Source organism: Eschscholzia californica, unplaced genomic scaffold (genome assembly GCF_041429995.1).
Source record: "Eschscholzia californica isolate CP2 unplaced genomic scaffold, dmEscCali1.0.p SCAF_1, whole genome shotgun sequence".
Classification (NCBI taxonomy): Eukaryota; Viridiplantae; Streptophyta; class Magnoliopsida; order Ranunculales; family Papaveraceae; genus Eschscholzia; species Eschscholzia californica.
The window spans coordinates 6,979,333-7,003,316 of NW_028238198.1; the positions used below are offsets into that span (position 1 = coordinate 6,979,333).

General features: G+C 36.5%; 1 protein-coding gene and 1 pseudogene across 4 annotated transcripts; both read right to left on the reverse strand.

The window, feature by feature from the left end:
• Positions 1-17,000: 17,000 nt before the first annotated feature.
• On the reverse strand, positions 17,001-23,977 carry LOC147563672 (uncharacterized). 4 transcript variants are annotated; one of them, XR_015224983.1, is made up of 7 exons: positions 23,609-23,845; positions 23,154-23,334; positions 22,973-23,074; positions 22,758-22,907; positions 20,426-20,656; positions 19,181-19,494; positions 17,001-17,998 (listed from the first exon to the last, which is right to left on the reverse strand). XR_015224983.1 is itself a non-coding variant. In XM_086639596.1 (5 exons), the coding sequence occupies exons 1-5, from the start codon at positions 23,722-23,724 to the stop codon at positions 20,447-20,449; spliced, it is 759 nt and encodes a 252-aa protein (XP_086495722.1). In that variant the 5' UTR covers positions 23,725-23,977; the 3' UTR covers positions 20,303-20,446. The 4 variants fall into 4 exon arrangements, 2 of the variants coding, with proteins under 2 accessions (XP_086495722.1, XP_086495739.1); XR_015224982.1 differs by having other exon boundaries at positions 17,001-18,528; positions 18,607-19,494; XM_086639596.1 differs by lacking the exons at positions 17,001-17,998; positions 19,181-19,494 and having other exon boundaries at positions 20,303-20,656; positions 23,609-23,977.
• On the reverse strand, positions 17,161-17,556 carry LOC147563673 (uncharacterized; annotated as a pseudogene).
• Positions 23,978-23,984: the final 7 nt, after the last annotated feature.

Here is a 23,984-nt window from a genome sequence, read left to right on the forward strand (position 1 = left end):
CACCTTATGTAAGAGTGTGGCCCACAAGGTCATCCATTGTGTTAGCGCCGACCCCATTCGCTCCATACCTATATCACATCCGGTAGAGAGGGTCGAACCAACCACAATACTCTTACAACCCTTCACCAACTCCATCATGTCACACATACATAATATCACACCATTTGTAATAAACAACCAAAAGCAATATGACAAGTTGGTATCCACGTTGTATGAGAGTGTGGCCCACAAGGTCATCCATTGTGTTAGCGCCGACCCCATACGCTCCATACCAATATCACATCCGGTAGAGAGGGTCGAACCAACCACAAAACTCTCACAACTCTCCACCAACTCCATCACATCACACACATATAATAGCATCACACCACAACATACATAAATCAAAATCATATTCGATAACATATTACGACATACAAGTTCCATATTTGTAATTTTGCAAGTAATGAATCAATGATGATAATAGCCTAAAATTCTCATATCATGTTGAGTTCTAGGGTTGTTCATGTATCTATATAAAGAGTATTGTCCAATAGTGAGGGACATATAATTATAAGAGCTATATACCAAAATCATGGCAAATAGAGAGATTTAGCCCTAAATATCATTGTAATACATGAATCTAGCATGGAAATGTAAATGAAGGTTGTATGGTTCATCAAGTATGTCATTATAGCAAATATCCTCAAAATCTAACACATAGATGAGATTCAAAGTGACCAAAAAAATGAGTTTGTACAAATATAGATCTACTACTTCTAATATATATATTCATGTCAAGAACCCTAATCTATGATCAAGTAATACTAAAATCTAGGGTTTGTGGTGTTATCTAATTTGTCTAGGTTTTCTATAAAAATGGCTATTCAAGCCCTAGAGGAGTAGAAATCTACCTTAGATCCATAGCAAACCAAGCTCCACACCAAGAACAACAAAGGAAATCACCAAACACCTTGATTCCTCCTTCTTCTTCCTTTAGCTCCCACTCACTTCAAGATCCAATGCCACTTTCTCTCTCTAGAACCCACCCTCTCTCTCTCTAGATCACCAATACCCCCATTTTCTATACTAACCCACGGCTGGAAAAAAGGAAAGAAAAAGGAAGGTAAATGGGGTAGTAGGGTTTAGAAGGTGGGGGGTTAAAAGTGGGTCCTACATGACCTATTGCTATATACACCCTATGCTTGGGTTAGGGGCACTACACAGCATCCTTAGCAACTCTTGCTTCTGCTCCCTCTTGGATCCTCACTTCTTTTAGTCAAGTATGTTATTTCCACGAAGGAAATCTACAAAACTTGCTAGATTAACTTAGTCAACAAAGATACAAGAATCGGAATTCATAATTCCTTTTCTTTTCTCTTCCAGGTACTCAGGGTAGTTTCCTTGAATGGCCTAGCCAAACTTTTACATCGACCCTTTAACCTTTTGAATCATAAGAACTCTTCTTATATTCTTTCGGTAACTGAATCTTAAGAACGTTTCTTAGATTCACTTTTCCTCAATGTTCTTATCAAGACGACTTTCTTAGAGGCACCATCCTCTCCATTCACGACTTCTAGTGGAACTCTTCCTTTAGTTGTCGAATGGTTGTGCACGCATCCATATCATTAATCCCTACGTTAGAGAAGAATTTTATGGATGTTCACAAAAGACTTTGGATAATCATATCCTCAGTCGTCCGAAGAAACAATGAACATTAGGATTGATATATTCTCGGACGTTTTCTTTATTTCGAATTCGAGAACGCTTCTCGGATTCCTTTCCAATCATGAAAATAATTTTCGTTTAATTCCTTCTAAAGGAATGAACGAAGGTTGGAAAACTATTTTCTAACAGTCATATATACTCTACTTTTAAAAGAAAATAAAACAAAATCCTAAAACTTATTATCATTGCAAAAACACTTTTTGCCACATTATTCAGTGAAAAACCGTCCCCCTTTGAATAATATGATTCCAAGATCCCATTCTTGTGAAGTTAAGCGTACTTTGACACTGCCCTTAACTTCACCCTCCTGGGTGAGTAACTCCTTACTGATCATATCTCATATGACTCTTGGTTGATGAATAACACTTATGTGTTCAATTCATCCTTTTGCCTCGAAATCCAAAACTCTTTTGCTGACTCATTGAGAATAACCATTTAGACATGTAAACCTCTTCATAGGTCTACCCGTATTGTCCCGAGGTAAAAGATGGCACCCTGCTTTGGCATGACCCACCATCGATGAACAAGGGCCCAACAGGTGTCTTAATCTGGGTAGGCATTACTCAAAATTCTTTTTGGGGACTCTTACGTTTTTGTTTGCATGCATTACTGTGAACTCTAACATAATCATACACCACACAAAACGTAAATAAGTAAATGCGCGCGAGAAAATAAATCAAGCAGACATGATCCTAGTATGGCCCCTAACCTAAAAGATCTAATCTTCTTAGGTTCCTTGCTTGTTTAGCCTCCGTTCGCCTGGATCTCCATCCTCGAACATCCATTGAATTCTCCCACTCGAACCACGATCTCATCCTTTGGCTCTTCAATGGACTCAATTGTACCCTTAACTCTAATTACAAGACTCAACGATTCGCAAATCGTATAAAACTTGAAATTAAATTAATTACATCGGGCACCCATCCGTGCTTAAAAACAAGATAGAACAATTATATGGCCATACTAGAACCCGCATTCACATCCATACATACATAATAATATGACATTCATAAAATACCCAAGTATGTATGAGATTCGCTTACTTAGGTCGAATCTAGGTTTGCTATGTTCTAGATAGCTTTTCGGGAGATACTACCGACATCTCTATGTCTAACGTGCCTTAAGTCCAACTAATGGCTCGTTTGGTTTTATCCTAAAAGATTTTGAAATCGTTTTGGAAAAACTCCGATTCAGGCTTTGGTTGGCCCGGGTCGCTTTCGAAAAAAATATGGTCAAAGTCGGAAGAAGAAAATAGAAACCTCCCACTTAAGTCAAGGCCCAAAAGACCCGAGTCTAACTCCAAAGACTTAAGTCAAACTTGGTCAAGGGACCCTTTGACTAGACCCAGTCAAGTCTCGGTCAAGGTCCGAACCAAGGTCGGACCCGGATTGGCACGTTCCAGACCGTGCCAAGTCCCTCGGGTGGACGCGTCTTAGCCCTAGGCCAGACGCTTCCCAGCCCCGCAGACGCGTCCTAGACGCTCTGCCCAAGTCCATGCTTCTCGGACTCCCAGTCCGAGACAGCTTCTGGTCTCACCAGACGCGTCCCAGACGCGTTCTGGAAGGTCTAGTCCTAGTCGCGTCCGGATTCTCAATCCGAGACGCGTCCGGACTTCTCTGTGTGGTCGCGTCTGGAAGACGCGACCTCAGGTGCCAGACGCTGATCCTTCGGGATCCCTGTCCGAGAAGCTCTCGGACTCCCAGTCCGAGACGCTCTCGGACGCGTCTTTCTGTCCGAGAATAGCTCGGACGCATCCTAATCCGAGACGCTCTCGGATTCCCAGTCCGGGAAGGACTGGGACGCGTCCTGAGCGTCCGCGACTGGCCAGACGCGTCCTGGGACGCGTCCTGGTCAGTCCGGCTCCTGGACAGCACCATCTTCCCATCTAATTTTCGATTTCTTCCATCTTTTTGCTGCTGTTTTTGATGAATCTTCATCCAAAACTCAGCAATTTGAAAACTCTTTTAAAAAAACCATCCACTTAAAAATTTTATTTTGAAAACTCTTTTCAAAAACACCAAATTTTAAAGTCCTCCCATTGAAACTCTTTCAATTTTCTATCCGATTAAGTCTAAATCTAATTTAAACTAATCAATTTCATGTCTAAATCCCTATTTAAACATAAAATCATCTAATCAATCAAGCTCGAATCTAATTCGACTAGTCAGAGATAGTTTCATGCAACCGGCTCGTGATGCCACTGTAGGGTTTTGTGTATCCTATACACTAACTAGTGTTGTAAGCGGAATCTCAAACATCTCGTGTTTAACACTAGATTGCCCAGGATCGTTATGCATAAAATAATCAATGAACTAGAGAGGGATAAATACCTTAACGCGTTTTTCCCTCGAACCATTCCAATCGCATGCAAAGATCGAGAGCTCCAACTGTAGCTCCTCTACTTGAGACACCGAGTGAATAGACTTGATCTCCCTTCCTTTCAGACTGCTAGGACTTACTAGAAGGTTGAGAAGAACTCTTCTTCTTGACTAGATTGATAGAATGGGAACTTTTTCTCTATATTCCTCTCTCTCCAATAGCTGTATATTCAGAGAGAGAGAGAGCTGTATATTTTTCCTTAGAGAAAAATCCACACCTTTTCTGTTCTCAACTGACCCAATATATAGACAAACCCTAATTAGAATCTCATTCAGATTAGGTTTTCTATTTTCTGGGTCACAGAAAAGATAATTACCAAAATACCCTTTTTGGGGTATTTTGATAATCCCCTTAAGTGTGGCCGGCCAGGGCAGCCCACCATGGGCCTTATATGGCCGGCCCACTTACTCTGGTCGGCCATCTCATGGCCGGCCTAAAGAGCCTTCCTTCTATCTTGTCCCGAATCTCCATTCGGACCCTTTCGGCCTTTCCAGTCGAATCCCATCCAACTTTAGCCAGTTCCCGTCTAGTCAATTCTCTCCGATCAAGCTACCACTCTTATGTGTAACCCGTTGTAGGATCCGGTCTATGTTAGCCGCGAATCAACTCCTTGATCCGCCGATCGTAGTTGGCTTCTAGCAAAGCATTACGACCCCTAATTGGACCGGACTGGATGATCTTTACGTGTGGTCATCGTTATCCTAACTGACAAATTGATCGCATTGCCACCTTGGTCGAAGGACACTCCTTCGGAAGGACATCTCCTTCAGACCGAACGGATAAATCCTTCAAAAGCTACACACTTTTGTAATTTAGATTGCCATGACACTGCTCCCCCTGAAAATGTAAATAAGTAGCCTGATGTTGACCTTTTAGAGTCTACATCTCCTGCCATGTCTGCATCTGTGTAACCGACTAATACTGGCTTATCATTACCAAAACATATACGAGCTTTAGACGTACCTCTAAGATACTTCAGAATCCACTTCACTGCTAACCAATGCTCTTTGCCTGGATCAGCAAGAAATCTGCTTACTACTCCAACTGCAAATGCAATGTCCGACCTTGTACACGCCATTGCATACATCAAGCTTCCTACAGCTGAAGCATAAGGAATTTTCTCCATTTCTTCTTTCTCACTTCTAGTTGATGGACACTGATCACGAGTCAACTTGAAGTGACTGGCTAATGGACAACTCACTGGTTTTGTGTTGTCCATATTGAACCTTTCTAGAACCTTCTCGATGTATCTTTCTTGTGATAGCCAAAGTTTTCCAGTTTTTCTATCACGAGAGATATGCATGCCAAGAATTTGTTTTGTTGGACCCAAGTCTTTCATATCGAAATACTTGTTTAGTTCCTTCTTTAACCTGCTAATTTTATTAGCATCCTGACCAACAATCAACATATCATCAACATAAAGTAGAAGTATAATCAAATCTCCATCAGGAAATTTATGAACGAAAACACAATGATCTGAAGCCGTCCTGTGATACCCTTAATCTTTCATGAATGATTCAAACTTTTTGTACCACTGTCTTGGTGCTTGTTTCAGCCCATATAAACTCTTTTCTAACTTACAAACCAAGTGTTCCTTACCTTTAACTTCAAACCCTGTTGGTTGTTCCATATACACGTCTTCCTCCAAGTCACCATGAAGGAAAGCGGTCTTGACATCTAGTTGTTCAATTTCTAGGTTCATATTTGCAGCCAATCCCAATACTAACCATATAGAGGACATCTTCACCACCGGAGAAAAAATCTCATCAAAATCAATACCCTTCTTCTGCCCAAATCCTTTCACCACTAGGCGTGCCTTATAGCCTGGTTGTGAATTTCTTTCTTCGGTTTTGATTTTGAAAACCCACTTATTTTTAAGAATTTTCTTATTCTTAGGTTTTTCAACCAACTTAAAAGTGTTTTTCTTATGCAATGATTCAATCTCATCTTGCATAGCTTTCAACCACTCCTTCTTGTGTTCATCATCTATGGCTTCTTCATAACACTGTGGTTCTCCACTATCTGTAACCATCACATACTCGTGTGGAGGATACTTGGTAGATGGTGCTCTATCTCTAGTCGATCTTCTCAATTCAGGTGGTGGTTCATGTTGAACTTTCATTCCTTGCTAAACATCATCACCCATAGGAACATCTTCATGAGCTTCATCTTCATGATTTTGTTCTTCACCTGCATTATCATGCATAACCTTAGAAGAGATATGTGGATCTAGATCAATGAGATCATTACTATGATTCTCATGCTTCTCAACTTTCCCGAAGTCCTCAATAGTTTGATTTTCAAGAAAGACCACATCTCTACTTCTAATAATCTTCTTATCGACTGGATCCCATAACCTGTAGCCAAATTTCTCATCTGCATACCCTAAAAAGATGCATTGCTTGGCTTTATCATCAAGCTTTGCTCTTTGATCTTTAAGTATATGCACAAAAGCCCTGCAACCAAACACCCTTAGGTGTCCATAACTGACTTCTTTCCCAGCCCACACTCTCTCAGCTACATCTCCATCTAATGGTGCTGAAGGTGATAAATTGATCAGATAACATGCAGTACGCATCCAATGGTGCTGAAGGTGATATCATCCACATTGAGGAGTAAGACCATTGTGTTTGATGCAGTATGACAGACAAACATAGAATGATCTGACCTGCTTTTCTTAAATCTATAGGCCAACATAAAGTTTGCAAATTTGTTGAACCAGGCCCTTGGAGCCTGCTTTAATCCGAACAAAGCCATATGAAGGTGACACACATGTTTATCCTTTTCTTGTTGAACAAATCCTGGAGGTTGAATCATATAGACAGCCTCATCTAGAGTGCCATGTAAGAAGGCATTTGACACATCTAACTGTTTAATGTGCCATGAATTTGTGACTGCAATAGTAAGAACCATCCTTATGGTATTTGCCTTCACCACTGGGCTGAAAGTTTCTTCATAGTCAACACCTTCTTGTTGATGAAAACCTTTTGCTACTAGTCGAGTTTTATATCTTTCTATTGTGCCATCACTTTTCTGCTTTATCTTGAAGACCCACTTACACCCAAGTATATTCATATGATTATTATAAGGAACAAGAGACCATGTCTTATTATCAAGTAATGCTTGATATTCTTCATTCATGGCCTTTACGCATTCAGTATGCTTTGCTGCTTCTCTATAAGATGTGGGCTCAATAGGTAGTTGCAAAAGTGATAGAAAAGCTACATTTAAATTGTGAGGTGATGAATAATGTGCCACAAAGTCATTAGGTAGCTGTTTACTTTTGATAATACCATTTCTGCCTCTTGTGGTTATCTTATCAGATTGTATAGGATGTCTCTGTACAAGTGAACTTGCTGGTGTGCTAACATTTGTAATGCCCAATTCACTTGTAGAAGAACATCTAATAACTGAATTTGCTGGTGTACTAGTATGCATGCTAGGTGTCCCAAATTCAGATGTATTATCTTGATGATAAGCTATAGGTGGCAGAGGTAATGAAATGTGTGGTTTCATTTGCTGATCACAACTAGGCTATTTTTGAATGAGGTTGACATATGGAAAATTGTCTTCCTAAAAAATGACATGCCTGGAAATATAAAGTCTCTTGGATATAGGATCATAGCATCTGTAACCTTTATGTTCATTATTATAACCTAAGAAGACACATTGTATACTCTTGGGACTTAGTTTGTCTGTTCTAAGGGCACCAAGGTGGGGTAGCATGCACAACCAAATACTTTGAGGTTAGAATAATCAGAAGACACATGAAATAAGACCTCAAATGGTGTTGTTCCTTGTAAAGTTTTTGTGGGTAGCCTATTGATGATATAAACAGCAGTGTTAAATGTATCAAACCATAAATGCTTTGGTAAAGAGCAATGAAAAGACAATGTATTACCTAGCTCAGTGATGTGTTTGTGTTTCCTTCCAGCTTTTCCATTTTGCTGAGGAGTATATGGACAGGAACATCTGAAAATAATGCCATGTTTATCTAGAAAGGCCCTGAAAACCCCTTGCTTTAGTTCTGGTGAACCATATGACTGAAAATAGACAATCTTCTCTTTTAAGAGATTTTCATTTGTAGCTTTAAAATGGGTAAAGCACTTAAGACTGTCAGATCTGACTTTCATTGCATCTATCCAACTGAATTTGCTAAAGTCATCTAGGAATAGAATATAATATCTTGCACCATTAGGAGTAGATATAGGAGATGGTCCCCAAATATCACAATGAATGAGGTATAATGAAGTAGTTGTTTGTAGTAGAAGAATTTTCAAAAGGTAAACATTTACTTTTACCCAATTCACAAGATTTGCAGAAAATATGCTCAACTTTGTTTAATAGAGTAATCTTGTGTTCCTGATATAACTATTTTGTAACTCCACTATGAGAATGACCCAATCTTGCATGCCATGTATCATATGTTGTCACTGTTTGAGCCAAATGAGCAGAAATTGTCCTTTGTTTCAACATAAAAGCATGAACTTCAATGGGATATAGATTGTTTTTTATTGGACCTCCAGTTACGATTTTCTGAGAATGAATATCTTTGATATTGTAGCCCCATGGTAAAAACTCTACTGAGCAAGAATTGCCCATTGTGAACTTTGATATAGACAACATATTTCTCTTGAGATGAGGAACACATAACACTTTACTTAGACCAAATTCATGTGTAGAAGTGGTAAGTGTAGAATTACCTGTGCTTGTTATAGGCAGAAAGTTGCCACTGCCCACCATAACAGCCTCTTTTTCAGTATAAGGATGAATAGAGCTAAGATTGTCTTCACTATGAGTCATATGACTACTTGCCCCTGTATCAGCCAGCCATGACTTGTCTTTGATATTTGCTATATTTGAAACTGTAGATACATAGCACTGTTCATAATTTGGTTGACAATCATAATAGATATCATCTTCAAGAACTATAGCGGTATGACATTCCTGGAAATCATCATTATCATCACTGTGCTCATGTGATAATAAAATTGCATTATTGCGTTCTAACATAGATTCTTCCTCATATAGATAAGATTTGAATGTTGTCTTCATGTTGATCTTGTGATTCAGTGTGATATCCTGATTTAACCTTATTAAGTAGATATCTAAAGTAACAAACACTAGGTACATGACCCCATCTTTTACACAAGCCACATGGGACAGATGAGAAATCAAAATCATCAGCCTTCCTACCCTTTTGCTGATTGTTTATAGTCTTATTTCCTCAAGAAGCAGAAGGAGAAGAAGAAGACCCATTGCTATTGCTATAGACCTGATTCCTATAATAAGAGGGTGCAGGCTTAATGGGTTGTCTATTATATTGTTTTGTGTTTGTTCTTCTAACATAATAACCTTCTTGATCAGTTTCCTTTTGAGGTAACCACTGTTCATGCTGAATAAGTCGAGATTTGAGATGTGCCAGTGTCAAATGTTCATTGTTGGCTCTAATGGCAATGATAAACTGATCATAATCAGACCCCTAGACCCTGAATAGCTAATCTGACCAATTCAGACTCACTTATTCTATCATGTACAGAGATTAAAGCATCAGCAATCTGCTTTAATTCTCTAAGGTATTCAGCAACAGTAGCACTTCCTTTTTTTATAGTCTGTAATTTTCTTCTTAACTGATCCTTTTTTGACTCAAGACTCTCATTGTTTGTGAGGTTTAGATAGTCCCACATATCTTTAGCAGATTTCAAACCATATGTATCATAATACACAGATTTTGATAAGGTGCTCTTTAGATATGACTTAACAAAACTTTCTTTTGATCTCCAAAGTTGAAAATCAGGGTTTACTTGTTCTATACCTTGTTTGATCTTAAGTTGAGGAGGTTCTTCTATAGAACCAGTTAGCAACCCTAATAAATCATAAGTAGCTAGCAAGGTTTCTACTTGATCTCTCCACATCAAATAGTTGGAGCCATCAAGTTTCTCAGTAATAAAGCTAGTAACTGATGAAATTGGAGGGAAATTACCTTGTATTCGTGTTGCCATGATGAGAAAGAAAGACAAATCTTGGAGAACAGCACGGATAAAACAGTAAGTGATTCTTTATCACCTTTCAATATTTTGATTAATATTCTGTGATTTTGATCTTTAATCTTCTGAAATGTTAATCTTCATCTTGTTTGATGTTTGAATGTCTTTGAGATATTGCGATTGTTGTTGAGTTCAAGAGGAGAAACCCTAGCTTTTGGATCTTTCCATGTAAGAAACTCAATTGAACTCTAATCTTTATTTCCAATCAATCTTTCTCAATTATTACATTTTCCTTTATATAGAGTTCATATAGAAGAGAAAGAGAAACTTAACAGATTTCTGTTTTCATAACAGAATAACAGAAATATAGAGTTAGGTATTTAACTAACTACTTTTATTTGTTGTCTTTTGGTGGCTGCCTTTAGCAGGAGTAGAAGACTTGTTCCTGGGCTGAGCTCACCTTGACTGACTTTTAGGGCTTGACCAGTCTTTGCTGTTGACCATATAAAAGATTCAAGTTGCCCTAATCTTTTCATTTCGTTTCTACTGAAACCCTAGTTCTCACACGTACACGGAAAAATAGAGTTGCAAAATAGAACCTAATAACAATTTCCTTCGTACATGAATATTCCATGATAGAGAACTCACAAATAAGAAGTGAAACATTTATTATATGCTTTAACTTCATGCAGAAATCACTATATGTATAAACACGGATTTTTTTCTTACAGGTCTTCCTAACAAAATCTGGAGTAATCTTCAGAAAATAAGATTCAGGATAAAACAAAAATATATAATCATAGGTTTGTAGTCTATTTTTTTACGAGTATATAATCTTCTTAAGTAGTCTTCCCAAAATAAGACATTGGAGAAAACTAAAATACATGACAATTTCATTCCTTAGATCTTAATTGGCAAATCAATCAACATACTCATCGTCCTACATTTATGGAATCTAGGGAAAAATAAGCCGGGAAATCTTCTAATTACTGCATATGCTTCTGTGAATCGCTCACGCCCTCTTGTTAAATGTGGGAATCCGATAAGATTCAACTTCATGAGTTGTTATTTCAAGATAAGGATGATGCATATAGAAGGATGATGATCAAATTATAAACTCTTATTTGATCGATTTTTTTTTCAAATATTCTATCCAAAAGCTCAAAATTAAAAATGTTTCAATAGCGTACATGTTTTCATGACTGAAGTTAGGGGGTACTAAATAATCTTGTAATTGAAAAAAAGTTCCTATGATTATTTTTTTTCTAGGTTTAACCCACTACTTACATCAAGGAGAATCCATTTGTCGAATTTATTTATAAAATGATCAATTAATATCGCATGGACACCAGCTCAAGCTCATACTTCACGGTATGAGGTTGAGTTCATTGAATCAATTCATTTATAAATCTATTTTGTACTCTTTTTTTTTTGAGAAAATAGTGTAGATCCTACTTCTCACCAAAATAACTTTGGTTTCCTCAACACATCAAATATGTTACAAGGATTCCAACAAAAAAAAAATGTTATAAGGCTTCATATGTGCACCATTACAATAATATATTTTCAAGAAATCCTTGCTTTTGAAAGTTAAAATGACAAATTTTAGCTCTATAATCAGGGACTATTCAACACTACCATCACCATATCTATTATTTCTCCAATAGGTGTGGATGGATTTTACTTAATATAGATATTGGGAGATTTAAACATTGACCCTATCAGTTTTTCAATATTACGACTACACCCCTAAAGTGATAATCGTTCCGGGGTTAACTCCCAGTAGCCTATTTCTGGTCATATGCCCGTTACACGAAGGGCGTGTGAATCACGCGCTTCTTCTGGGACGAAACTACCTTCGTCTTTAATCTGATAAAAACACCAAACAAAGTCAAGGTCAGAAAACTACCCTTGTGAAAGGTGAACACCGCGAACAACAAGTAAAGGAATAAATTGGTAGAAGAAAAACATAAGTCTAGTGGCAGCAAGAATCAAAACAACAGAGGAAGTTGAAGTTCGGGCAAATGATTTGAGGAATTGTGAGATGAGTGTGAGATTCATAAATAGCAACATAAGCAACTGATTTCATGGGTTGAACAGGCCTTGGAATTACATTGAGAAAACCAGTGATGATATTGTAAATAGCATAGAAGATTAAAGTTGTACTTCAATCCGATGATTGACTAATGAAAGGGCAAGAACAATTGGAATGTATGTAACTAAATCACCCACGGAACCGCCTAGTTCTGACCATATTGAAGTTTTTAGCTTGAAATTTTTGCCGCAGGTAAAGTAACTCCGCCATCCAGTTTAGAAGTGAAGACATACGGTTTCCAGACTCCATTTTTCGATGATGCCGAAGAGAAGGAGAATGAAGTTTACATCTTACCTAAGCTTAGCTTTTGAAAGCTCCCAATGGCATCTAACATAATGACGAACCCCCTTAACAAAATCTCTAACATTACTCACCGTTGCAGTTGTAGCAACAAATCACAAATGCATCAACAACAATTGTGAAAGAAGCAAATCGTAGAACTCTTTCTCCTTCAAATTTCTTACACCCTAATTTCAATGAACTTAGTGATTATGAAATTCCCCTGTTGATCAGTGAATCTTGATATGAGGAATGACGTGCAAAGATGCTCGCGGGTCGAAGGAAATTGGAAAAGGAATAAGAGTGAATCGGATTAGGTATAGGTTGTGAAAAAGAATATATAAAGATAGATTTACAAGAGTTTCTCCACATTTTGATGGAGATTGAAAATAGACATTGAGAGGTGAAATGGGGCGATAAATGTTGTACAAAGAGATAAACTGAAATCCAAAGAGAGAACACAATTTCTGCTGCTGGTCAGTTTGTTCCTCAAATGTGTGGATGATAGTGGTAGAGCAGGAACGGAAGCCTTAAGACGAGAGTGGTTTCATCCCAGAGGAAGTGTGTGATTTTCACGCCCCACATACAATGGCCATTTGATGGGAAATAGACCAGGGGGTTAACACACGTATAGTGTACATCTATATTTATGGTTTTTATGGTGTTTTTCGCCACACTAACATATTAATCAATTTGTAGTTAACTCAGCATATTTAGCAAATTAGTGTTTGGTTTGGAATTGCAACTTCCCATACCTCATAAATAGAAATTAACTCTAATCACATCATAAGAAGATATAGAATGTTTATATCCTACTTCTCACCCAACTCAACCATGTCAAATGTCTAAATCTCTCAATATATGAGCATTATTAGCTAATAGAACTAAACACCACTATCATCTCTCAAAAATATTATTCATTGTTCTTATCTTGGATCTAATCAGAGCAACATAGACGCACACTTTTCAACTCGAACAATTTAATACGTGTATCATTCAGCCCGCCTTCCCCAACAAATTTCAACCAACAAATGCAAATCAAAAAGCCAATTTTGTGTATATATCTTGAAAGCTTAAATAGAGGTTAGCGGATCCATCAAAACTCAATTTTACAATGAGGTTAAAGACCGACAAAACTAAAACGAAATTAATATCAAGAAATCGTTGCACCATATGAAAAGTCTATTGCTTAGTGAAGTCACCAAGCATGATTTCAATAATGAGAATTTGAAAATAATTATAACAATTCCTCATTAGTTCAAAACATAAAGTCACAAATTTAACATTAATAACGAGAATATGAAACTATTAATATTAATCCAATTAACAATTAACAGGGAATTAGACCGAAGATCCGATTTTAAAAAAAAATTAGTTAAAAAGACAACTTAAATTTTTTTTGTTAAAACCCAAATTTTGTGTATCTTTTGTTAAAAAACCAAATATTTAGTTAAAAACCCAAAATTGTTTACAAAGATGTTGCAAGGTGCTGCAAGGCATTGAAAAAGTGTTGCAAAGTTGTTGCAAGGCTTTGCAAAGTTGTTAGAAGGCGCTCCAAAGCTATTGCAAAACAGTGTACAGTTGTCGCAAGACTTTGCAAAGTTGTCACCAGCCATCACAAGGTGTTGCAAGTCTGTCGCAAGGTGTTGCAAATTAAAAAAATACGGAGGGAGCTGAAGACTAAAAGAATTTGACTAATCTTTTTTAACAAAAGTCCAAATTTTTTAGGGAGGTTTTACCAAATTCCCCTTGAATTAATCCCTTCGTGCTGAAGTGTTTTATCATACACAAAGACTAACAAGTGGTCAACCGTAAAGACGTTACTGGTAAAACTTGTTGTGTTCGTGACACCTGCACTTTTTTGGGTTGACTAGGCTGGCTCATGGAAGAGATGAATTTGTTCAATGTGAATTCTCAGCCTAGAGTTAATAAAACATAAGTTCTATGAGTTGCTCTAGATAGGAGATCTTTTAGGAACAGCACTGCCCCGAGAAATAAATATCCAAATTCTCAAAGTTATTTCCAATATGCAATAACAAAGAACAAGTAAAATGAGAAATTCAAGAAAGCTAGAAAATTTAGACCATGAAATTCGAAGATGGTACATTATATTTGGAAAAGAGAAGTCTAAAGACAATAACTTTGAGGAACACTGAAGCTTTCCTAACACTCTTAATTTATCCGAACTTGAGCTAAATTTCAAAAGTGAAACAGGAACGGAAACTCTCAATTGTAGAAAAATGACAAAGTCTGGACTCACCATTGAACTCAATAGACACATGATCGACCATGTTGAATAATTGAGAAAAGTGGAAGAAGATAACATTGATTTTATTGGAAGACTAATACACATAAAAAGAAAAAAATATACATAACTACTTTAAATGGACAAAACATAGTAGCAAGATTGTTAGATTGAGCCTAATAAGATCATCTCTAAGGATTTGCATTTTCCCTAAATGGCAAATCTAGAAATTTCACTAATGTTGCTGCATTCACACATGGGTATTCCATGGGTAGAGAACTAACAAATAAGAAGTGAACATTTATTTCATGCTTAACATCATATAGAAATCATTATCTATATAAACAAAAGTATTTTCTTGTGAGTGCATAATCATAATAATGAAATCCCAATGTTAGCAAAATAAGATTTTGGAGAGAACTAAAGTAGTATGATTTTTCTATTTCAGGGTTTCTTATTCCTTTTTATATTCTAGCAAAAATTTCCTCTCTTCACAAGATATGTTTACCATGATGTGGTGAGAATTCAACAACTACAAAATCCTATTGATTGCTCCAAAATTCTGTCATACACAATAAATCCATCAAAAGTCATGTTCCTCGGATCCATTTCTTGAGTTCCGTAAGATTCGTATCGATAATGAAATTTTAGATGGAAAATTTGGCTCACTACGAAAACTATTATTATTCTGACTCTAGAGTAATTAATTTGGAAGTTTGAATATCTTTTGTTCTTTCATATTATAGGGCATTGTCATCCTGTAATTACTTTGGAAGTTTGAATGGTTTTCCATGAAATAGAAAATGAAAACTGTTAGGGTTTTCTACTAGAAAATGTTAATCATAGTATATGTTTTTCTACTAGATAAGGTTACTGAAGTCATAAATCATAATTCATCCGATACTTTTAACAAATGTCCAACTAAATTTCATAAGTAAATGGATCTGGTTGGTCAAATTTTACCTCTAAAATCGTCATTCTTTAATAATCAGCCACTATTCAACACGACCATCATCATAAATCTATTATTTCTCCCATTAGTGTGGAGCGATTTTACTAGATATCTGTATTGGGAGATTTAGACATTGAATCCTATTTATTTTTCAATATAACGACTACACCCTTAAAATGATGATAGTTCAGGCGTCAAGCCCCAATAGCCTATGACAGTGTTACACGAAGGGTGTGTGAATCACGCGTATCTTCCGGGACGAAACTACCCTCATCTTAATCTGATAGAAAACACTAAAGAAAACTACCCGAACAACAGGTAGAGGATGAATCCGTAGGACATAAGTTCAAAGGCACCAAGAATGAACATAGGAAGTTGAAATTCTGACAGCCATGCTTTGTGGAATTGCTAGATGGGTGTGAGATTCAGAAATAGCAACATTTCTCAAATTAGTGTTGGTTTGAAATTGCAACTTCTCAATTTCTCATACCTCATTAATAGAAATTAGCCCTAATCACCAAACTCGACAATGTCAAATGTCTATGTCTCTCAACGTATGAGCATTATTTAGCTAATAGAACTAAAATATTATCCATTGTTCCTGTCATGGATCTAATCAGAGCAACATAGACCCACAATTTTCAACTCCAAAAACAATTGATTCATATTGAAGTGTTCGATCTAGGGGTGGCAATGGGTACCCATTTACCCGGAATCGAATCGAAACTGAAACTGTTTACGCCGGTTCTGGATCCTCATTTTCATACCCGATAAGAATTTAATACCCGACGGGTATTACCCGATAAGAACCGATAAGATCACAGTACTTATTGGGTATATCCGACGGGTACCCGATACCCGAATTTAATGCGTAATTAGTCGATTCTTTCACAAATTTTAAGGTCTTAATCACTTATTTTATGTTAATTATGTTATAGTCATGTCTTATTGATTTTTTCACTTAACATAACATAACATTCTTAATCGACAATCACACTATATTTAATAACAAATTTTATAGCAACTTAAATTATAAAATAATCAGATTTGTCAAAAAATTTAATAACTCATTCATGTATTTTTTTTATTTAATAGTTTTACAAAAAATATTTGAGTTTTTGGATGAAGTATGACCTTACTAATTAGTGTTAAAAACGATTAAATAAGAAGTCCTAAAAAGAACCGATAAGTATCTGATACCCGATGGGTACCCGCATGTTTTATAGGTTCCGGTTCTGGATCCTTAAATTATGGAACCGGACCCGGAACCGCTAAGAACCAGAACTGTAACTTTTAATAGGTTCCGGTTCTGGGTAGTGAGATACCCGAACCGGAACCGACCCGTTGACACCCCTAGTTCGATCATACGCATCATCATCATATACAAAATTAAACTAAAAATTCTTGCATAATATTCAAAATCACAACAAAACAAAGAAAAACGATATTAAATCAAACTTGATCTTAAACAAGTAGTAATGAAACAGCTTGTCTGTAGTTAAGATCTGGATATGGATCAATCTTCTCTCTTCAATTTCTGAACACGTTGATTAAGTTGTTCAAGACGAACAACAAGATTTGTAACAGAGTAAAGAAGCCAATAGAAAACAAGAGCAGCAGCGATCAATAAAGCATTTCTTTGACTCTTCATGATTGATTTCTCATGACGAATATGTTCACTTGGAGTACAAGAATGTCCTTCACAAGTAGGTCTTGTTTCGTATTTCCAGTAAATGTCCATTAACAAGAACAAACAGAAAGGTACTATCGATAAAAAGGGTTTCAGTAGGTTACTGAGTAACAGCGATCAATCCTTTCCGGAGACTATCTAAACCAGGTAAAGTTAATAATAGAAGCATGATTACCTCTGCACCTGCTGCGTAACCTAGTACAACCCACTCTAACGCCATTTTTTCGACAATTCTGATTCAGACACAAATAAAAAAACAAACACAACCTTAGACTGATCCAGAAGTCTCCCTTAGATGCCTCATTTTCACATAATTAGACAATTAAAAGAACATCAAATCTGTCAACACAGGTTTCAACAACCAAAAGAAAAAAGTTTTTTTTTTGTACCGGTAAGCGTGTGCCTCGAACCCTTGACCTCTAAGTTGGAAGAGAAAAAAGTTTGTCAACACATAAAATACAAGTGTGTAAAATTCATTCTTTAAGGCAAACCACATAGCACCAACATCCAGTGTTGTATCTCGGTCAATTCCCCTCTCTTTCAGAATCAGACCCATACACTGTATTATAGTTCTCCCAATCCATGTCAAATTATATTCCTCAGTGAAAAAATTACTGGAACAACCCATGCCCATCCACAGTTTGTCTAACGTTTTAACCAAATCCTGCAGTTACAAAATCATGTATCATCAGTATGACACAACTTAACAAATCATTAAAAACAATTTGTACAAAATATAGTACATGGAATGATAGAAATGGCAATCGAAGCAGATTAAACGATGTCCATGACACAAGGCAACGACAGATATAAATATAAACATGATACAAGGCAATAAATGACGTGCATGATATAAGACAATGATAAATATAAAAAGTAATTGTTACAGAAGTCGGGCAACTCGATTTGCCCTCTTTTGATAAGTTACACTTCTCTTTGGGTGGGTCACAAGGTGTCATCTAACCTATTGTTCTTTTGATCTAACGTGATGAGCCAAAAATGGAGGTGCAATTGCCATTATCCAGCTGGATTGTATATGGGCGTTCCATCAATGTATAGCGTTTTCTATATAGTTATGCAGATGAATGGTATTTCTATACTTGTACTTTGTTACGGTCATTCTGTACAACTTTTCCTTCACTATCTTTTTATCAGATTCATGGGTCAAGGGTTCGGTTCCGAAGTTATTAGAAACTAGTACCTTCACCATGAAAAAACCCAAAGCATCCTAACACCATGGGTCAAGAGTTTGGTTCCGAAGTTACTCAATACTTGCTCACTTGAGACCCTGCATTTTTCAAAGCAAATGACAACTCATCTGCCATTCCGTTAGCTGTGCAAATTGAACTTTCTTCTCGCTTTTTTCGAGCCCTAGTTCTTGGGCTTTGATCGCCGCCTCTCGCCCAATATACATATGAACATTAGTACAAATGAAAAAATAAAACAGAAAATCACATTTACACAATAGTAGGATACAAGGGTAGTTTCGTCAAGTGGCATACATGCATGTCGCACATAGAACACTTTAACCCTGAGATAACGGAATATGTTATCGGAAACTAGCAAGGTAACAACAAATCTCCGCCAAAAGCACTAATTTCGACATGGTATTTTATAATCATTCATACACTTATATCAAACCAAATCACTTTTAAAGTGGTTCAAAGCGTTAGACATATTGTCCAATAACATATAGGTCATAGGTTCGATCCACCATGGCAGGTGTCATTCGTGGTTATTGAAATTGAGTTATTAAAGGTATAAATAATATAATGAATATGTTGGATTATATGCCTCTTTCATGTTGGTTGGGATTTGGGCCTCTTTAGTTACAAGTTTAACTTGCGCGGTTATCGTGCTTACCACATCTAGATGATGTATCAATGCCTTGTATCAATGCTTGCTAGTAAACAACTGTTGTCTCTTTCCTCTCGCCCTTACTTATAACGTATTTGCTTGTAAGTAATAATAATACGTTGTAAAGATTCTATTCAACAAGAGGATCCTCCTTACGGAATAGGGTAGCACGTCACACGTCTTGACGTAGCATGAGAACATGAAACTCCAATTCCGAAAGAACCCGCAGAAGTGGGCCTGATGAAATGATTCTATCTCCTAGCCGAGAATAGTCTTATGCAGAATCGGGTGGTCCTTCCATCCCTACAATCATCAAGAAAAGAAGAGGCATGAATGGTTGGATAGCCTTACTCTAATGGGGCTAAGCGAACGAATTAGTTTGCCTGCGGGGAAAGCAGACCCAAAAATGCAAACGTTTCGGTCAGTATGGAAGTTTTACAAAACCACAAAAGTAATAGAATTATATTAAAATTGCATATAAAATATATTTTATCTATCATGAAACCTAAAAAGAGCATTGTCATTATTATTGTTTTATTTTAGTTGAAAAGAGTTGTGAACTTGTGATGGGCAAAAAATGAAAACATCATTAACTAATTTGTAACAGAACTACTAAGTTTGAAGTGTAAATTGCAATGTAAAAGAAGCCTTGGAATGAAAATAACTAAAAACAAACGAAGCTATAGGGCGCCTCTGTAAGTGTCAAAGGCCCATAAAACTTCCATAATAAATTATGGTGGAACAAAGTTCTCCATATTAAATTATGGTTGAACAATGTTTTTAGCCGCCGACTTCCTCTTTCTAGGGTTTCATATCAAATATCATACCTATATGTAATGAGAAGAAATCCACTAAAAGATGAAAAAGAAAGTACGAAGGTCTGCTTTCGTGGTTAAATTTGGAAGGCCTCTTGAAATCTAAATCGAAAAGTCCTAATATTTCGAGTGAAAATCTACACGAAATTTGTGTAAGTTACTTTTCGTTTCCCTCATCTGAAAAAACAAGCGAAATATGTCGATTTTTCTTTCCTTGCTTGTAACGGCTAACTTCAAACGTAGTCGATTTCTCAAAACCAAAAAAAAAATGATGAAAGAAAAGAGAAGATTTAGACTGATCCAGAAGTATCCCTTAGATGCCTCATTTTCACATAAACGGACAATTAAAAGAACATCAAGTCTGTCAACACATGTTTCAACAACCAAAAGAAAAAAAAGTCTGTGAACACATAAAATACCAAGTCTGTAACATTCATTCTTTAAGTCTCGCAATCCACATGCATATTGGCAGCAGTAGTAGCACGAACAGTACGCAGTGTTGTATCTACATGAACTCCCCTCTTTTCCAGAAGCCAACCCACAAACTCTATTACACCTATCCCAATCCCTGCCAATTCAGTTTCCTCATTGAAAAAATGAGCAGAACAACACTGGCCCTTCCACAGTTTGTCTAACGTTTCAGCCAAATCCTACAGTTACAAAATCATATCATCACTAACAAATCATTAAAAACAATTTGTACAAACTATAGACATGGAACGATAGAAATGGCAATCGAAGCAGATTATAAGGCAATTAAATGATGTCCATGACACAAGGCAATGACAGATATAAATATAAACATGATACAAGGCAATAAATGATGTGCACGATACAAGGCAATGATAGATATAAAATGTAATTGTGACAGAAATCGGGCAACTCAATTTGCCCTCTTTTGATCTAACTTGATGGGCCAAAAATGGAGGTGCAATTGGCATTATCCAGCTGGATTGTATAATGGACGTTCGATCAATGTATAGGGTTTTCTACATAGTTATGCAGATAAGTGGTATTTCTATACTTGTACTTTATACGGTCATTCGGTATAACTTTTCCTTCACTATTTTTTATCAGATTAATGGGTCAAGAGTTCGGTTCCGAAGTTATTAGAAACTAGGAGCTTCAAAATGAAAAAGCCCAAAGGAGGCTGAGACCATGGTCAAGAGTTTGATTTCGAAGTTAGTAGAAACTAGGAGCTTCACAGAACTTGGGGCGGGGGAGCTTCTTGGACCCCTCAACCAATCACAATTTGTTTGTGTGTTCCAATACAAAACCCCATTACTGTTGGAAATTAGTAATTTGTAATTTCCTATGTAACTCTTTGTATTGGGAGAAATATTTAGATGGAGTCTTTTCAAAAGTAGAAATATCTAGAGAATAATAGTCTAGAGAAGTTTGACTAAAAGATTAGTCTAAAAATTATATTAACTCTTTGTAAGTCCCAATGTGGAAATTTCTAGTCTTTACTAGTATGCTCTATCTTTAGTATAAATAGAGGTAAGATGTGGGTATGAACACATGAAGCATAGGAAGCACAAGAGAAGCAAATTAGAGATTGAATTGAAGAACTTATAAAGTAAGTTGTAAGAGTTGAAGGAGCTCTGTACGGGCTTCTAGCCCGTACATCTCCAAATTATAATATAGTTAAATATATTACTATATGTCTAAATTTATTATAAAGCATATCTAGATATTTTCTCCCAAATATCGTCCCCTACAAGTGGTATCAGAGCCGAAGGTTCAATGTTGAGTCCTACACAAATATTCATCCAAGGTTAATTGGAAATTGAAAAATGGGTCTTGGTGTATCTCCATATTAGAAAGGAAGAAAAAAGCTAGGAAAATGCAACGAAAAAAAGGCGATGAATTCCTCACTATTGGCAAATAAAAAACTTAATGTACGGTATTCCCACAAAGAAGGAAAAAGAAACAAAGAGAGAGCAAGGAAAAAAGTGACTACCCAAAGAAAGGGGTCGTCCACCTGGTGGTGTGAACGAGAGAATCTCTTAAGAAAGGGAGACAGAAAAATTAGCAAAAAAATATCAACAAAAAGAAGACCCAGAAAGCAGGGTTGAGTTATAGCAATTAAATCAGAACCTCTGAATCCAAGTGATCAAGTTCAATGGGTTGTGAAGAGCCTCTGAATCTAAAATTGATCAAGCTCATATCAAAAAAAAAAAAAAAAGTAAAGCATCTGCATGAAAATACGACCAAAGTTGTCGTTTGAGCACACCAGGTAAGGAAACGAAAAGTGGGATATTAATTCTTTTTATGAAGATTATGGAGAAAAAATAGTGATTCTTAATTCCTTCAAGGATGTCCTAAGTAAGATATTACAAAAGTCTCATTGGTCATTTAAAAATATGCTTCCATCTACAGCGAGCAAATGCAAACAATATTGAGTTAATATTTTTGGTCTGAATTGAAATCAGAAGGAGAAAACCATCATCCAAAGAAGATTAATGCAGAAAATGGTGCTACAAGAATTTTCAAAAATTCAAGGACTCGATAAAAATTACAAATTAAGAAGGGGCGCTTCTTGGACCCCTCAACCAATCACAATTTGTTTGTGTGTTCCAATACAAAACCCGATTACCCATTCCTTTTCACAACACCGTCACATTACCCATCATCAAACTCTGGAACAATTCGATGTTGTTATTTTGTATCACCCCCACACTATAATTCGGAAAATCTAGCAATTAAATTAGGAAAATCATTAGAAATAATTTGTTATACTTCGATTACCTGGTAAGTATCATCTTTAGTGTCTCCCAAATCCATCTTCTTGTAAGTAGGAATTGATTTTTTGTCAAAAAAATCAAGGAGGAAACTTCTATCAGATTTACCTTTCGTGATATCCTCCCCCATCTTCTTATGCACGTTGTCCATGCCCAACTGTTCATACATGTAAAATTTAGGGCAAACAAAGATGGAGTTAAGTTGTAGAGATAGAGGTTTACCTTATATAACCTTCCCAAATAAAATCTCCATTCTGCATCATATGTTTCGTTCAAATATTTAATGAATGCCCGACGGTCCTCGTCCAATTCAGTAATCACTTCCTAAAGAACCATAAAAACATGTTAATACAAATAACAGATGGATTGATTACCTCGTAATACAGGTTTAGAGATTAATTACCTTGAAGAGATTAAATTCATCTTGTATGTCATGGGTGCTTCTGTTGGCCATTGGGTTATCATGATAATTATTCCCAAGGACTTTTTGTAGCTCTACTTCATAATTGAAGTCCCAAGGTTCTTCCGTTCTTTTTCGATAAGGAAGGGGCTTCCAGTAACTGATATAGTTATGGATCTTTTCCCTGAAGAAAAAGAACAATGTGATGAAATAAGTAGTAGAGAGTTCAACAACAAGCCTCATCATCGTATAAAGATGAGACCAAATATTTATAGGTTAGGTTTTAGGGTTTCTTAATTTAATTTATCTCTGCATCAAGATTTTGGGTACTATTTGAGTAACAGTTCCTAATTACTCTAACCTATAATTTTAAAAAATCAAATTGAAGCCTGGTAAGAAGTAAAATTTTAACAAGAAAAAATAAAGTATATAGGTAAAACCGAACAGATCCTCGATACCTGATTTCCTTCAGATCATCAAGAGAAAGCAGCTTCTGATTATCTTTTTCCTCCGTTTCTTTTTCTAGTTTTTGCTTGTTTGGATCCGGCGCATTGCACAAACCTTCATCCTCCATGTTTTCTCAATCTTTTCTTTTCTTTTCTGTCTAGGGTTTGAGAGATTACAAGGTCCTTTATACCCGAAAAGAAATAGATTTAAGAGAGAGAGAGCCGGGCGGAGCAGTTATTTTTTTCCCTTTTTACCACCTACACTAGCGGTGCAAACGGTTAAGGGCGACGGTTCTAGCAGTTATACCCACTTTTTGGGTAGTTATGGGTGGTTAGAGGCCACTTTTTATCTCTCTTTTTCACGAATTCAGATATTCTAATATGGAAT

Excerpts from the sequence above, each read along its gene's own strand:
- LOC147563672 (XM_086639596.1), bottom strand. The coding sequence starts at position 23,724 with ATGGAGGATGAAGGTTTGTGCAATGCGCCGGATCCAAACAAGCAAAAA. Across the intron at positions 23,075-23,153 it reads ATGAATTTAATCTCTTCAAG|GAAGTGATTACTGAATTGGA; the intron begins GTAATTAATCTC and ends ATGGTTCTTTAG. Across the intron at positions 20,657-22,757 it reads CTAAAGATGATACTTACCAG|GATTTGGCTGAAACGTTAGA; the intron begins GTAATCGAAGTA and ends TTGTAACTGTAG.